The following is a 17,787-nucleotide window of genomic DNA, read 5'->3' as shown; positions in this document are numbered from 1 at the left end:
ATATTTCTCAACAAATATTGATGCTTCTGATTAATTGTATTTGCAGTGATTAAATCATTTGCATTCATATAATCAATCGAAATTCTAGTTATTATTAGCACAGGTTTAAATATTTTAAATATGTTTTTTTGTTTTAGCAGAAAACCCAAATCTGCTAAATATATATATTTTTTTCCATATTTGTGTCCTGTTATCTGCAAGGCTGCTCACTTGTGAGCTGAAAGGTTAAGGTCACGGCTAGTGTCATAAGGTCATGTGTGCATTTTCAGCCATTCTTATACGAGTAAGCCCTTGCAAGGGTTAATCAGAGCCCTAGAGCCTTTTGAGGTGTTTGTCAGCTACTTGACCTGTTTGTTCAGCTGCATGCCCTTCATTCCCAAACCATCCCCCAGTTTTTGTGCACCCTGTGCCAACAAGCCATCTCTAGGTCAGGCACCGGGCCAGATAATACGCCACTGACTGCAGCATTCTCCCTATGAGCCCAGGCATTCAAGCTACTCCTTGCCAAACAGCGACCTGGCAGTCCAGATCAGCTATTCCAGGTTCCACGCAGCACAGACTGCCTTCTAATTAAGCCCGCCAAGCAGCCGCGGCCCTTGCGGCATTGCGGGCCAGACACTTCCTGAAATGTGCTACACCGCCCATAAAGTGCCAGAGCTGAGAGAAAGAGTGCAAAAGCAAAGTGGATTTGCTCTAAAAACAGCCTCGCTTGAAACCACCACTCTACACCTCTCACCCAGAGGAGGGCGAATAACATGAGAAGAGGGTGGTCAGCTGCACTGTGGGATTTCTTATATAAAAGCCAAATAGTGGTTCTGCATCATTGCAAAATGTTTTAGGCCTGAGTGTTTTCCCACTTGTCTCCAATAGTGGAGTGAACCATTACTTTTGGCTTTCAAGCTTCAGATGCATAAAAATAATTTAAAACCATACAATAACTCAATTTTTATATAGTGTCTTTTTATAATTTTCCACTTTAGCGAGCTGTTTACAATTGTGACCAGTTTATTGAAAACTAAATGTGATTTTTTTTTTTTACTAATCATTCACACTGGTTTTCTGAACTTGATTCACTGAATCTATCCACTGAAAGTTTTCAACAAATGAATGATTCATTTACATTTTTGAGCATTTGGAGTAAAATAAACTTTAGATACAATATAAATATATAAATTGTAAATCATTGAATATAATTACATATTTACTGATAATTCAGTTCAATTTGTGTTTACATTTATAGCGCTTTCCACAATGCATATTATATCTAATATAGGTTTACGGTAGAATCATGCCTACAAATTAGTAATTTCAAGTTGGAGCTTAAATTTCTACATGCTTGATCTGAGTACAAAATACACAATTTGCCAAATTTTTATGTATTTATTGAAAAGAATAGTTCTGACAGCACCCATTCACTGTAGAGTATACATGTCTTATTGAGCATTTCAAATTTTAGGCCTTTTAAGTGTTGTGTCATTCCTTGTAATTGTAAAGTTATCTAACCATTACTCTTGTCTACTAATGTCCAATATACAGCAGTAATATCATATAATGGTAATATCATCATCTTTTCTCTCTAATGGTTTAAAATAATGCCTACAATTTGTAAGTGCTAATACTTCATCCAGCTGCAGCACCTGTAAAGGCAGAAGTAAATAGAAGTGGTGTAACTTCTTGGAGGACATGAGGATTGTGTGAGAGATAGAGTTGGTATGGAGCAGGATCTGCCACCGCTCTAACACATGCCTGATGTTTTAAAATAAAGCAGGCTGTTGGCTTTGATGTTTAAGGGGCCTCTGTAGCAGACGGTCTGATTCAATAAAGATCACTGCTGCTGATCCCACTCCTTGCTGTAAGCTTAGCCTTCACTCCAAAGTGCTTTTATGGTGAGATGGGAGAAGACCATGAGAATTCACTTGATACTAACAGCAGACATAACTTCAAACCCTCTTGATCTGTATCCTGCTGAACGTGTCTTCTGACACTCATGACGCGGTTGTGCTCAATGTCACCTGATGTGGGCTGCTGGGATGAAGATTGACCTGTTAATGCATCATTTAATAATTTGACTTACTGTGAACATGCATCAAAATTCAGCCATACCTGCCAAGCACCATAAGCAGGGACGTGAAATCAGAAACATGTCAGAAACATGATTTCTTTATTCATAAATGTGTGTTTATGAATTTATTAATATTATTTTATTATATCTGTATGATTTTATTTATTTAATTATTATTATTTACATCTTTTATATTTTACAGTTTATGTTTTTTGCATATTATATTTTTGTAAATCTAATAAAAATGTATATTATATATATATATATATATATATATATATATATATATATATATATATATATATATATATATATATATATATTATACACATACACAATTATGTAGGTTTATATTTAAAATAATATAATTTTTTTGTTTCCTTTTTATATTTATATTTTTACAAAAATTATAATTAAAAAAATATATAATTATATAAATTACATAAATTATATATATATAAATTACCCAACAAGCAATGCACTTTTTGTTTTATCAGTGCATATATATATAAATCCTTAAGGCAAAGTAAATCTAAATGTCTATTATTATGTCACTGTACGGGTCAAATTTTGACCTAGGATTGGTCCAGCAGAAAAGAGTGAAACATTGATACAAACATCTTAAGGGATGTTCTGAAGTTTCAGCATTGGCCCTGAGATTGCAGCCCTCTATTCATGTGATTGCTTGATCATAGTCAGAAAAATGAGAATATGATTATGCTTTCAAAAAAGAATTTGATTCCCGTTTAAATGGGTAGGTATTTTGCATCCGACATCAAAAGCGGAGCTTAGGTCTGTTTCTGGATAGAGCTAACAAGAGTCTTGTGAAATGGCTTAGTATTTAATATCTGAAGACGGATCTTATTTGACTGTCAGAGAAGGTCCCTTCAACCTATGCAGTTCCTATGGAATCATCTCCTGCAAGTCTTACACATTGAGGGTCTGTGACATTTGATGGTTAATGTGACTATTTATTTAGCACACAAAATGTGTCCATACATCTATATGCACAAACCCTACCATTGACACATAACTATGACTCAATAAATATTTAGCAAGAATTATTCAGGACTGTTGTTTTTAGCAAAAAAGGAAAAGTGATACAACAGGACATTATATAGAAACTCTATTCATCCAACTAGACAAATATATGCATGTTTACACAGGAACCTTAATACTGTATGCGATATCCTTGAATCTGTCCAAGAATCCTGAGGAGAGGGCTTCCCACTGCATGTTCTCTCGCTGTCAGCTGATCATTGGTTGGGTGATTCCTGATATGACTTCCATTTAGTTTTCTCCCCTTTTATTCCTTATAAAAAAATCTGATACCCAAGTATTATAGATAAACAATACAAAGAGAACCAAATTATTTACTTGGTATTAGTATTTCCATGAAAACACCCTGAAAAGACCAACCATAGGTTCTGGAGGATGAAGATCTTCTGTGCTTGTTGTTGGCTGTGTCATCTGTTTCTCATAGCAAGTCCTGTTTAATCACACAGCCAGTTTTCAAAATGAGTTCTGCTTCTGTTTTAGAAAGTTCATACTATCATCAGCTCAAAACTCTCTGGCCTCCTCAAACTGTTTGTAGTAGTCCTCATCCTGAGGGTTCTCTGCACATTTCTGTCCGTTATTAGGAGTTCGAGCCTGGTTGTAGCGGCTCCAGTCACCTTTGCAGATGATCCATGGTAGGATGTCCACTTTGTAATGCAGGTCAGCGGAGAACTCTGTGCTGATGAGGTTGGGCGTTCCGGCTCCTTTGCCTCGTGTGATGAGCTTCATGCTGTCGTCGTAGCAGCAGTGCTGGGCTGCCAGTGTGGTGGATTCCAGCGTTAGCATGGAGCGGATGCAATAGCGAGCAGTGGGTTTGTAGATCTCCAGCTTCTCCTTTGGTCCGCTGGCGTCCTTCCAGCGGAACTTGCGCTTTGTGGTGGCGTCGTGGAGATCTGCGGTGCTGTAGGCCACCTCTGTTGGGTAAAAGCAGGGGCAACTGGGCAGGTCGTTGGCCACTTTGCTCATGTATTTCTTGAGGAACTCACTCTTGCAGTTCATCCAACGTTCACAACTGTCTGTATCTGAGGAAGATATCCAACATCTCAGTCAGAATCACAGATATACAGTACTGTCGATGGCTAGAGATAAAAGGAATTTTAATTCCATAATAGTTCCGATGGTTATTCGCTTAGTACTTTTGATGAAGAAATATTTAATGCCAATAATTACATTAGTTCTTTATAGAGAGTTTGGTAAAACACAGACATCTTTTACAACACTATTGTAGGATGAAATAAATCAGTTTGCTTAACCTCTTAGCCAGCACCCTGACGCCCTCGTCCTGAAAACCCCTAAACTCGCACGTGTCAGTGTTTATGAATAGATTAAATGAAACAGGACAAATTGAATCTTGACAAACTATGTATCATTATAAAGATCTAAGCCTCAAGCGTCGACGACAGATCGCTGTTTTTCAATGGAAAGCTTATAAAGACTGCATTTGCTACATTTGACAAAGATGTACATGTGAGTACATGTGTTGACTCAAACCGCTAGCATATGCATACAAAAACAAAGTATGTTTTGTGCTTAAAGTGCCCCTATAATGCCGTTTTTAATTTTGCCTTTCATCCAGTGTATAATGTAGCTGTATGTGAATGTAAGCTATCTTTAAAGTTGTGAAGCCAATAATGCACTGTAAATAAAAAAATGTTAAACAAACAAAAACAAAAATTTCAGTCATCCGGAAATCAGGAATTTGAATAGAAATTTTGTAAGGGCAACATGTCGTTGGGTAACACATTTTCCTAATGCCCACCTATGTTTCTACGTTGGCCTGCCGCAAACAACTTGGCCCCCTACTCAAATAGTGTAGGATTTCCATGTGGTTAACATCATGTCGAGAAGATGCTTTGTACTACGATGCAAAACTTTTTATTTTCACTTCCGAATGATGAGGCTGCAAAAAATCAGTGGTTAACAATTTTTTTCAACAATACCACAGTAGTTCACTCCAGAGGTTTTCACCATTCTGATACAGTCCCCACATGTGCACCTATATAAATGACGACAATGACAATACCACAAACTGCTCCTGTCGTGCCATGCCAATCGGTGTCAGGTTGGTCAACTAGACGTTTAATCATCACACTCGGGCTCAAAGGTAAAATCGATACCATCTTTTCTCTCTATATATTCTCTCTGGAGCTATCATTCATTTATGGCAATGGGCATTTCATTTCTGACAAGCACTCTATGGGCTAGTCCAAAACAAAGGACTGTGCTATCTGACCAATTAGAGCAGAGTTTGCTCACAGAAAGGAGGGATTTAGAAAGGCTGAATCTTAGAAACTGCTTTGTGCAAATAGTTTATGAATCATTGATAAATGTGGTGAACTGAAATGTATATTATGAGAAAACTAGTGTTTTTTGACCTTGCATGCATGTAACCTGTTGTAGGAGACTCCCAAAACAATATTAGGAACCTTGAAAATTGCATAATGGGGCACTTTAAAGAGTTATTTGATTGGGAATTGGAACACATTAGTCATGCTTTATGGTTTTGATTGACTTAAAACAGTACATACAATTTTTAAGATTCCTGAATGAACCTATCTTATGAGTTTTTTTTTTTTTTTAATGAATCAAAACCATACAGTACAACTAGTGAGGTCATATTCATGTATGAATTGCACAAGTTGTGCTGTTTGGCTCATTTGTTGACGAGCAAGACTACAACAGTAGAACTGTGGATGCAGTAGCAACATTGTGGTATGTAAGAAGCATTTACCAATTCAAGAAATCTTATTTATTATAGGTTTTCCTACATTTAGGATAGTAAGCTAGTAGGTTTTATTGGTGTATTAGAAAGCTGATATGTATTGCTTTCTCTCTGCCTGAATTTGGCACAATATAGAGGTTAAAAGGGTACAATTATAGAGTTAGGAACTTGTTTTGCTTGCTTTTTAGTGACTGGTTACCCAGGTGGTGTTAAGTTACAAAAAACTTACCAACTCCAAAGAGCTCAGTTGCATTAAACTCTTCAGTGCCAGCGAGAAGGCTGACTTCTGTCGCTGCTGTCTTGAAAGCATCTTCAATACCTGTACATAAGAAAGTGGATCATTCAGTGAGGTTATTTCAAAGTATGTTTTGGTTGCATATGCCACTTGGTTATCTGGGAACAGAACTTTGCTTGTATAACTTCCAAAGGATGGTTCAAAGAAAGCCTTCCTTACCTGGGCAGCTGGGCATGTCACATGTCCGTGACTCTGTGGCTGTGCAGGCATAGCCGCATGATCTGGTCCGCTTCTGGTTGCCGTTTCCGCAGGATACGCTGCATGGCGCCCAACCACTCCAGTCACCGTCCCCGTCTATGTAGTCTATAATAGAGGTAATATATTTATATTAGGGCTGGGCAAGTTAACGCGTTATTATTATGGAAATCTTTTGCTCACTGGCTCAGTATACACATACAGACAAATCATGGATCACAGGAGGGGATCAAATTATTTAGGCTAAACATTAGCATTCACAAACCACTGTCCACTGTTATTTTTAACAGAAAAGAATGCAAAAGAGCTTGTAATCACGAATTGATAAATTGGAAATAGGAAGTTTCCGACAGCACGTGAAGTCATCAGAGAATAGCTTGCTCAGCACAGTGGAGTGTATTTTGTGGTTTATTATTTTGAGTCGTATGGGATGCTGGGTAACACACGGCCCTCTCACAATATATTGTTTTACACATCTATTGCTTTTACCGCTCAGAAATATTCATGCAATCATGCAGCATTTATCAGAAGATCACGATTAGCGTTCACACTCACTGATCTAGATATAACTGAACCGTGCTCTTGCCCACCTCTTCCAGCCGAGCCAGGGATCGCTAAACAGAGCGATCACATTAGTTAAATGAACCAGGGTGTGTATTAATGAGTGTGTGAATGGGTGAATGTGAGGTAACTTGTAAAGCGCTTTGGATGGCCATGTGGTCTGTTGAAAGCGCTATATAAATGCAGTCCATTTACCATTTAAAAACATCCTGTATGTCTCTAACAGGAAGGTGCCTGTTATGATGTTATGATCAAGGCTCTGGACTCTGGGCATAACTTGTTTTTCTATAACAAACTATAAAATATTTTCTAAAAAAAATCTGTCCTGGCAGTGACAAATAGCTTTTTTTAATATTAAATGTAATGTTATAAGTTAAGAATTTAAATATTTTAACTGCTACTATGTAAAAGGAATACTGCTGTAAAAAAGCACCTTATTTGTGTAGTGTTTGCAAACCAAATGTTATTGCTCTTTTGTTCATAAAGCAGTAGGCTTTCTTTTCAATGAAAGAAGTGCACAATACACTACTTTTGCATGCATTAGTTTTGTGACAAAACAATGTGATTAATCGCAGACAATCGTGCGATTAATCGCGATTAAAAATATTACATTTCACACATTCACTGATACTTGAGTGTTATGACCTGATTTCAATTACAGGTTATCTTCTACTGTCCCATTGCATAGGATCTAATACAGACCTTATGTTTCAAATACTTGAGACACTCAAACTCTGTCTGCTGGCCTATACCATTAGCATACCTCTCTAATTGACTCATACACATGGGAGTGGGTGAATGAATAAGCCAAGCCAATTTCCAACTACTTTTTAAACTTCTTAAACTACTTTTTTCTTTCTTCAATCAGATAATGAAAGAAAAGCAGACAAACCAAGGGTGGCTACTTTGAAAAGACTAAATTATAAGGAAGTTTTTATTTGTTTAACATTTCGTTTGGTCATTACATAATTCCAAACTTTTCTGGTAGTGTATATACACACAAACCAACCAAGCCACCACAATCTATATTCCTTGATGAGAGAAAAACAAAGACCTTTGGTCTTAAAAACACACCATTGCTTTCAGCACCGTTAAACTGCATGGTCACAGTCGAGTGCGGGCCAACTCACATGCAACAACATGTCTGAAACCCACACGAGCCACAGCTCCCCACACACCGCTAATGGAAACGAATGAACCAGTCAAGGGCAGATATGGCAAACCCTCAAGAATGAGTCACGGCCACAAAAGACCACGTGTTAGTCATGAGGAACATTTATATAGAGAATTTTTAACTTTGGATTGGGTTTACCTTAACACATAATTCAAAGAGAGTTCCTCTCAAGCAAAAGTGTTTAGGCAAGTGGTGACACGGTAAGAATGCGTTTGAAAGGAAGTGCAGTCTCTGACAGCAACACACATTCACTCATTTAACTCCACTTTGACAAAAAAGACAAAAAAACAGCTATTAGACTGAAGGAAAGATCTGGATTCTCTCTCTCTCCTGCTTTGATGTTCAGGAGTGTTTTCTGTCATGGAGACAGACTCTTCCACACATGAATCTGTCTCTTACAGGAAGCACCCTACAATCACTGACTCCCTAAGAAGCAATGTCCTTGTTTTAGTGACAGCGTAAATCTTCTGACAAGCAAATTACAGATTGCATCCCATTTTTATGCTTTGCAGAGCCCTTCATTAAGAAATACACATGTTTGTCTGCAACGCACCGTATTCAGTCTGGGATCTGCTCCCTGTGCCAGCAGACCCTCTGCGCTCCCAGTCTCCAAGCGGTTTGACGAAGTTGCTGTCCTCCGTGTTGCTCTCGTAGGGGTAATCCTGTTCGTCGGGCCCTTTTGGGGTGGACGCGGAAGATGAGGACGAAGAAGACGAGTGCTGCCACCAGTTCCTCCAGTTAGGAGTTGCCCTGCCAGGCTTGTTTTCTTTGCGTATTCCCTTTTCTGGCTCCAAACGTTCCAGGCTGTCCACCACTTCTATGGTAACCTAAAGATTTTAAAGGATACCATCATTAGACATGTTTAATGGGGCAAATTTCACTTACTATTATTATTATTATTGCAGGGATTTATAACCTCAAATATATAATATGAATTAAGATATTCATGCCTACTTAAATAATCCTTAATTCAAATGAATACTTCTATTCATCAAGGACAAATTACATTGATTAGAAGTGACAGTAAAGACATCAATAATGCTACAAAAAATATATATATATATTTCAAATATATGCTGTTCTTTAGAACTTTCTATTCGTAAAGGAATCTTGAAAAAAAAGAAACTCTGTTTTCACCAAAATATTGAGCAGCACAGCTGTTTTCAACATTTAATAGGAAGTTTTAACAGTATATCAGAATGATTTCTGGAGTAATGATGCTGAACATTCATCTTTTACATCATAGGAAAATAAGAGAAAACTGAGAAATATTAATACTGATTTGACTGTATTTATGATTTGTCTAATAATATTTTCATATATATAATTTTGATTTAAATAAATGTATTCATTCATACACATGGCTGTTCAAGTGTATACAATTACTTTACTGAGAGATTTTAAAAAAATAAAATACATAAAGTACTATGGTAGTACCATTTGATTCTATCATACCTCCAATAATTTCCTTTTGTAAGACACATTTCAAAACAGTAATTTCATGCTGTGTTATAAAACTAAATCAAACACTGCGGTCTGCATCGGTCCCTTTTATTGCGAATCTAATTTGTTTACTTGCACATGTTGAGAATAATCATACAGACCAAGGGTGTTTGTTGTTCTGAGAGAGGGTTTTATGGAACATCAAACAGTGAGGGGTAGTATGATCTTCTGGAGGTCCAGATGGACGTTGGCTTAGGTCATGGTCATGCTCCGTGACTCGCTCTGAGAAGCAGCCACTCTGCAGTGACACCCCCCCACCAAACACCCCACCAATAACACATGTGCCTCCCAGATTGGGGCAAGGGGTGGGCTCCCCTCTATAGCCTCTCTTTCTCTCGCTCTCTCAACCTAAACATCAAGTTCAAAGGGCCTCTCAGCCTCCTTAAGACCATGAAAGCCAGATGATGCTTTGGATCAAAGATACCCATACCCTCACCCCCCACCCCCGAGACTCTCTCTCTCGCACACACACACGGCCATATTAAAACATTAACCATATTAAAACATATTAACCATTACTGGTTACGATTCACGTTTTAACTTCTGATGTAGATCAGGCCTGTGGTGGATTAGGTGGCAGCCAGTGCTGTGCAGGTGTATGTGATTACTAAGACTCGGCTAGGTGAATGCTAGAGGTTGTGTGTTTGTGTGTGTGTGCAAAGAAAGAGAGAGAAAGCAGGGGGACCAAAAGGCTCTCTTCTTGAAAAGAAGTGCTGATGTGCATCAGGGCTTTCTGAAACTTTCTGTTTGCTGAGATTTTACTTGTGCTTGGTCAGCCATGTCTCATTTAATAGTCGCTGTTTGTCCACAGAAAAAAAAAAAAAAAAAAAAAACATTTCTTAACAATTATTTTTAACTTGTTGTCTAATACATCTAAAAATCTAACCATGGTTAAAACCTAGATATATTTTTTGAGAAGCAAAATGTGTAAAATAATTAGAGAATATACAGTATCTTTCAGTATTTTGTTTTCTTAAATTTTATATACATTTAATTTACCCAAATTCTAAGTTTATTCCTTACCTCAGTTGCAAATAGTTATTTTGTTAGATTTGTGCTTAAAAATTATTTGCCAATGGGATAGGAAAAAATCTGATTTTATCCATTATTATAGATGCTCGATTATTAATAATGATTTTTATTGTAATCAATGTTGAAAAAAGTTATCCGTTTTTTTTTTCAGAATTATTTAATTCATAGAAAGAACAGCATTTCAGTTTGTTTACTGTCACTTTTGTTTCATTCAGTGTGTCTTTGCTGAATAAAAGAATACTTTTGAATGACAGCGAATCACAGTTTACATAAAAATATAATGCAGCAAATGTTTTCAACACTGATAATGATAAGAAATGTTTCTTTAGCAAATCAGCATATTACAATAATTTCTGAAGGATCATGCGACTGAAGACTGCAGTAATGATGCTGAAAATTCAGCTTTGCATCACAAAAAAAAAAAACATTTTAAAATATATGAAAATAGAGTAATGTTATTTTAAATTTAAATATTTCACAATATTATTGTTATTACTGTCTTACGGTCTGTTTTTTTTTTTTTTTTTTTTTTTAACCAAGACATATAGAATATACACAGAACCTACACAATGTGTTAATTACGTGCTGAGAAAAAAAGTATAATACATGAACACTAAATATTATATTATGTGGACAGGTGTGAAAATTGCAAGTGATTCGGTAAATCTAAGGAAAACACATGGATTCTGAGCATCTTCCTACCTGAATATTGGGGTTTTGCCCATTTATATCAGCTTTGGAAAGATCAGGGAACTTCTGCAGGTCCAGCAGAAAAGCCCCTGGTCCATCTCTCTGCAGGCTGCCCCCTGTCCCGTGACTCTGAACCCAGGGCTGAGACGCTGGAATATGAGGCACCCGGGACTGTTTGTCACCCAGTCCCAACTTAACTGAGGAACTGCTTTCTGCATTGACATTATTCTGCATAAAACAATAACAGAAACCATAGAAAAATTAGACCAATTGTTTTTTCCCCCGACATTTCAGAAATATATTTTACATTTTGAATGATTTTTATCATGCTAACTATATATGCAAGTTGCATTTTATTGTTTTTATTTGCATTTAGTTCTTCCCTTCTGTATCAGAACAAACCTGTGACCCAGTTTTTGTGTGACCCACCAGCTGGGTCGCAGATAATCAAAGACTTTCTGAACAAAGATAAATGTCAAAGGAAGCTGTTGAGTGTGAATCATCCCTCTGTATATAATTCTTGACTCTTTGTTGTCACGGATTCAAAAATTAATCTCAATTTTCAGCTTGTTTCCACCCTGACCTGAGGGGAAATTCTACAATTGATGTCAGACTCAGAGTAGAAGTATATTTACACTGTGTAACTTTCCAGCAAGAAAAAAAGCACCTTCCCGACATAGAGTAAATATGGATGATGGTGGTTAAATGTGGCTAATGCTCAATTCACGCAAGCCTCAGTCAGATTGCATTGACAGAAGGTGTGCATTAGAATGCAATGGTGTTCTTAAGCTAGTTCAAGCTAATCATCTATGATCATTAGTTGCTCTAGATGTTTTATAAAATTGACCATAAGCTGGGTTTTGAAAGTCATGGCCAACCTTAGCGTTTCCCAAAAAGCATCATTGGCTTATTATGGTCGCAAGTTCCATTGAACTCTATTGTTAATGACGGAGTTTGCAACCATAATTGCATTTGGGGAATGCACCCCTGGTTAGTGCTGGTAGACAACGTTGGACCAGTAATTAACCAACATTTTTATTTTATTTTTCAGGAGGGTTTGTTCATTGAATCTGTTCAGGAAGTTAATCAACAGGAAGATCAAGGACTTTAAGATATAAACTTTTCGACAATGACAAGAAACACTTACTATTTTACATATGACTACCTAAACACCAGCTTTGTTTTCTTTCCACCTGAAGGGTGCGATTGCAACCTAGACTTTATCTTTAACACCCCTTTAACCAGCCATATGTTCACAAAAGAGACCTTACAGACAGAGATCAAGGGAAACAATACTGGTTTGATCCAGCTCAGCTCAGAACTGTTTGTTTACACTGAGAGAGATTAGAGACATTAGCAGCTCCACTCACTCAATCTCACCTCAAATGGCCTAATTACCCACAGGTGCTACATTGCTCCTTATCACCCCATAACATAAACACACACAACAGAGACTTTCTTGAGAGAGCACCATGATAATAGCCCACCATTTAAAGTCTACAGGGGGACAATTCACCAAAAGCCTGACCTGGTATCTTAAAAGAATATATACAAAAAAAAATCATTATTTATTGTAATTGTAATGTTTTTATTATTATTTTTTTATTTTTTTGTGAGTTCAGCTTGAGTATTGCTTCAGAAGGCTTTGAATCGTAAGTATTACTGTCATGATATTTTTATGCTTCTTTTTTGTTATTACTCCTGTAGTATGGAAATATCCAAACAGTTGTGCTGCTTAATATTTTATTTGGAAACCATGCTTTTTTTTTTTCTTGGAGGAATAAATAGTAAGTTCAACTGCATTTATTTGAAATAATCTTTTTGAAACATTTGTAAATCTTTAGAATTTATAAATTGTCACTTGGGATCAATTTAATGTGTCTTTCCTGAAAAATGTATATACATTAAAAAATACCAGTAAATTTTGACAGAATTTTAATTATTAAGTAAACTATTTACAATTGGCCACATAAATGCTGTAACCACAGATAATATTGCCCCCATGACCTCTGTTGTGTTTCATATGTGCAGCCACTTGTCTGATCAGAGGCTAAAAAACAAACAAACAAAAATTAAAATTCCTGTCTGTTTTATGAAGTAAAAAAATAAAAAGTTCTTTAGTATGTTTTGAAGAGATGTCAAAGGCTAGTTTCTGTCTTCCCTCGAGAGAGGAGTTCTGGCTGCAGTCCAGCACTCTTCTAGTCTGGAAATAGAAATAGAGCGGAGCCCATATTGCACAATTGTTGTGCGCCTCACTGGCTGAAAAAAAAATAAGCTTTTCCCTGTCAAAGAGGTTTGTAATTGTTTTCCCTTCAGACTGCCAAGGCATGTGTTTGCTGTCACATACACACAGAGGGGGCAATTACTCCACAATTGGACAGCTATAAGTAGCTTGTAATCATGCATACTGAGCTAGACAATAAGATCAAAGGGCACCATCCATCTTTTGTCTCTCTCTCCTCCCTCTTTTTCACTCAAGCCATTTTATTTGGCTGTCTGAGTGCTGTGTACAGCAGTAGTATAGTGTAGAATGCATTTCGCTTCAGGTAAAGGAAACAAACATCGTACAACAGTTTTGGGGAACCTACTTTGAAACTATTGTTTTCCAAGCTACTTGATTTTAAAGTGGTTTAACTACTGTAAAGCCACCCTTTTGAAAAAGTAGCTATAGAAAAAAAAGCTTCTCAGGTCAAAAAAAAAAAAAAATCTGAATCCTGAATCCTGAATCGCTCTCCAAACTGGTTCATTTAACTAAACTTGCCAAAACAACATGGGCATGTTCGTGTTAAATAATGAACAATATACCCTTGGTGTTTAATAGCATGATGGTAATGGATTAAGGGCTGGTTCTAAGAAAGTCAGTGACATTTATGTAATATTTATGTTTAGATGGTTACCAGACATATAAAAAACAAGAAGCCATCGAGATATCATTAAAAAAACATCTACTTCGTTAATCAATCATCTTGTTAAAGCAATGCTTTTGCAACTTTGCCAGTTGTGTGTGGCCTAAATAAGACAACCATCCAACTGAAAAGATCAAATAAAAATTATATATATATACCGTTATATCAGATTGCAGGAGATTATTTTTATATATAAGGGAATAAATGGACCTAAGATACCATGAACAACTGTAGTCATGACAGAACATTTTACAGTTCCTACAAAGACATTACACGCCATTCTTCAAACCGCATGGGATTCTAACTAGGAATACAGACACAAGGTTGACATCCAGATGCCCCTGTCACATTGCAGACTACTTCCACCACCTGCTTCCTCTTCATTCCCCTTGCTTAAGGAGCATGACAGCATTTCAATTAGGAGCTTCTCAGGAGGTCTTCCCAGGAGACTGGACAGGAAACGAAGGCTAAACACATACTGCATTGGCTTTTCAATGCGACACCTTTATGAAGTAGTAAGATATTAGTTTTTCTGACTTCATCTGCGAGGAAATACACACCTTCTTGTTGTCTAGACAATTATTTAACCCAATTTTCAAGTTTGGTTCTTGTTTAAAAAAAAAATTGTCATTGAAAACCCTGCTCTGATCTGTGAATATTAGGACTACTAATTAGGACGTGTCTCCCTCAATATGAATGATGTGCAAAAAATCTTGCAAAAATAAAAATAAAAGGTATTAATATTTAATCTATTAGCCTATACAATATATTTAATTTCTGGTAATTATTATTATCTTTTTTTTTCTTAATCCAAATATTATCATCAAATATTACATTATTGCCTATGACACTGTAAATCCTATAGATTAAATAGTTAAAAAAGGGCGACTGTTTAAAGATTTGCATTGTTGCTGATGGTTCTCTTACTGCATCTGTGTATTATGTTCTTCAAGATCAGAATCTACAGTGAGGCTTAATTGGTCATCACCAAACTCTTCTGCCTCCGGTCCTCACTGCTCCCCCCAATTCTCCTCAGACCTGGTTATGTTTGAGTCTGTGTACATTCCAGACATATTTCCAACAGCCGTGTATGTCATAAACGTGTTCCCAGAAAAGTGAGTTCTGTCCCAAGACTCCACACAAAACCACACACTTGACCTCCGGGGCTAAACTGTGAAGACTCGCTCGGGATTCATTCACTTCCTTTAGCAGCCACTGACTTCAGTAAAACCAGTGAACAGACTGTTGAAATACAAACATTTGGGTTTCAGCTTCTGAATAGTCAGACAGCTGTTGAATAATTGTATAATAATAAAAGAGACATAATTTATCTGATCGGCTTAATCTCATTGCTGCTGATATTCCACTTCAAGAGAGCCACCATAGATAAACACACATTCATCATGGTGTTATGCCAATGTTTGCAGACTGACAAAAGCATCTCAGTGTCATGCTAAAAATACATCAGAAAGCCATCCGCAGGGTTTTTAATGCACCTAACAAAGCCCTGTTGATCTCAAAGCCTTCTTGACCGTTGGTCTGGCCTCTGGAAGAATTGCACTTACACCGTAAACAGATGGCAGAGCTCTTTTAGCTGAAATCTGCACAGACTCATTAAAGCCAGGTCTAATCTCGGCTAACGGCATTAAAGCAAATCTAAATTTGAGAATATTTTCTGTAGCTCTGAAGTCACCCTGCTCTGTTTTATCGGGCCACAATCATGCTGTGCACCAAATGCGTTGAACATGTAGGATCTATATTTGGCTTTCCCCCTTTTTTAATCTTGGCAAATGCACAGTTTAAAGCAAGAACATAACAGGATGCTTGAGTGACACTGATGGACCAGTGGTGATAAACGATAGCCTCCAGCTAGTCAACTAGAGAGAAAGAGACCATCGCTGACCTTGTCTGAACCCCGGTTCAGTTTCAACAGTATATGCTTCAAAACCTAACTAGATAACAAAAAAAAAAAAACAATGCATGAATGTGCAACATAACCAATAATTATGTTATGTTTGATTTACTATCTATCTATCTATATATCTATCTATCTATCTATCTATCTATCTATCTATCTGTCTATCTATCTATCTATGCAGTGATGCAATTCAGAGATTGTAAAAGTGATGTTTTTCATTTATTTACTGTAAGGCACATAAACTAATCAGTCAAATGAAATTATATTTTCGTACTGGCGACACAGTACATTTAGATATTTATTTGAGTGTTTTATTTTGTTTTGTGAATTTATCTTGAAATTAACCCAAATTATGGTATTAAATAAATAAATTTGAAAAACCTTAATGGTCTTGCAAATAGATTTTACTTTCTTAATGCAAGATCATATGAGAGACATATGATCTGGACGTGTTTTCATACAATTCAACCCGTACTGAGTTAGTATTAACTCACCTCCGCCAACCGCGAGTCCTGCTCCGAGCTCACAGTGTCATTTCCGTGCTGCAGCGGGCTGCTTCGCAACACCGTGATGTGTAACGTCAGAAGAATGAGTACCAACAGCAACAGCAGCTCCGCCGCGAGCCGCAGCATTCTCTTCACTCGCGCGCTCTTAGTACTCTGCGCCACCGCCGCCACTGCCGGGCTTCCGCTGCCGCCTCCTGCCGCTGCAGATAATCCGATCTCCGGATCCGCCGCGGACGAGGAGACGCCACACCACTGCGGAGCCACCGCGGGGTCCAGAAGAGCAATACCCACGGGAAAAAAAGATTAACTGCCTAGAAATGATCTCAAAGAAGCCCAATCACTCCACGTTTGAAAACGGACCAGGGATCTATAGCTCCTGTTCTTAAATGTGGTATAATCCTGATATCCAGAAATAACTTGAATTACCTTTAAAAAACTGAAAAGTAAATTCCACAAACTCCAAAGGTGTGTACGATTCCATTGAGGTATTTACTTTTCTACTTTAACATTAGTATAAACTGGAAAAGCAAGCAGATGTTGAGATACAAAGTTGTACTTTTTCATTGAGGAAAAACTTTTACTTGTGCGCAGGTAAATCAGGTACACTGGCACAAGTACACAAGTCTGAGACCCTGAAGCATTCTTCTTATGTTTAAAAACACAAAGTCTCCCAGTTCAAACAACTTCAAATTCTCGTGGTCTGTCCTTCACGTCTAATATAAAACTTCTGGTTTGGGTACATTGTTGCGCTCCTATGCGTTGCGCAAAGTGCTGTCATCCTCTCCAAATGCCACTGCGTCTTTAGGGATGAAGTGTAGTTCACTATAAGCCAATGTTCCTCCGCTGACTAACTCATCTGAGCTGTCCTCCTCAAGAGGGTGTATGAGCTACTCTTGCGCAAGAGTATCCACATACACCTTCTGCGTTAAAACGCGCTGTCAAATAACACACGACACCACAGCTCAATACTAGTGTGTGTGCGCGCGTCCGTGTGTTCCCTTCTGTCGTTCCGTGTCTTTAGTCCAGCAGCACAAACACAGTCAGACTCGTGCCCACGAAGCCTTTGGTGTTTTTATATCCCCCTTTTCTTTTGGTTTGCTGTCACTTCCCCTCCCCACCGATTTAACCCTTCGTGTCCCACCATGCCCCATGTGCACTCATCAACAG

General features: G+C 37.5%; 1 protein-coding gene across 1 annotated transcript; it reads right to left on the bottom strand.

Moving 5' to 3' along the window:
• Nucleotides 1–3,017: 3,017 nt before the first annotated feature.
• LOC113112517 (isthmin-1-like) lies at nt 3,018–17,787 on the bottom strand. The gene is made up of 7 exons (XM_026278166.1): nt 17,047–17,787; nt 16,609–16,872; nt 11,303–11,518; nt 8,619–8,892; nt 6,295–6,438; nt 6,070–6,159; nt 3,018–4,140 (listed from the first exon to the last, which is right to left on the bottom strand). Exons 2-7 carry the CDS (start codon nt 16,744–16,746, stop codon nt 3,623–3,625), a joined length of 1,380 nt encoding a protein of 459 aa, XP_026133951.1. The 5' UTR covers nt 16,747–16,872; nt 17,047–17,787; the 3' UTR covers nt 3,018–3,622.

Source organism: Carassius auratus, chromosome 13, assembly GCF_003368295.1.
Source record: "Carassius auratus strain Wakin chromosome 13, ASM336829v1, whole genome shotgun sequence".
NCBI lineage: Eukaryota > Metazoa > Chordata > Actinopteri > Cypriniformes > Cyprinidae > Carassius > Carassius auratus.
This window is presented reverse-complemented; position numbering and strand designations above follow the sequence as displayed.

Coding starts and splice junctions, on each gene's coding strand:
- LOC113112517 (XM_026278166.1), bottom strand. CDS start 16,746: ATGCTGCGGCTCGCGGCGGAGCTGCTGTTGCTGTTGGTACTCATTCTT. Junction 11,519..16,608: donor AGGACTCGCGGTTGGCGGAG/GTGAGTTAATAC, acceptor TGTTTTATGCAG/AATAATGTCAATGCAGAAAG. Junction 6,439..8,618: donor CAGATCCCAGACTGAATACG/GTGCGTTGCAGA, acceptor CCTCTATTATAG/ACTACATAGACGGGGACGGT.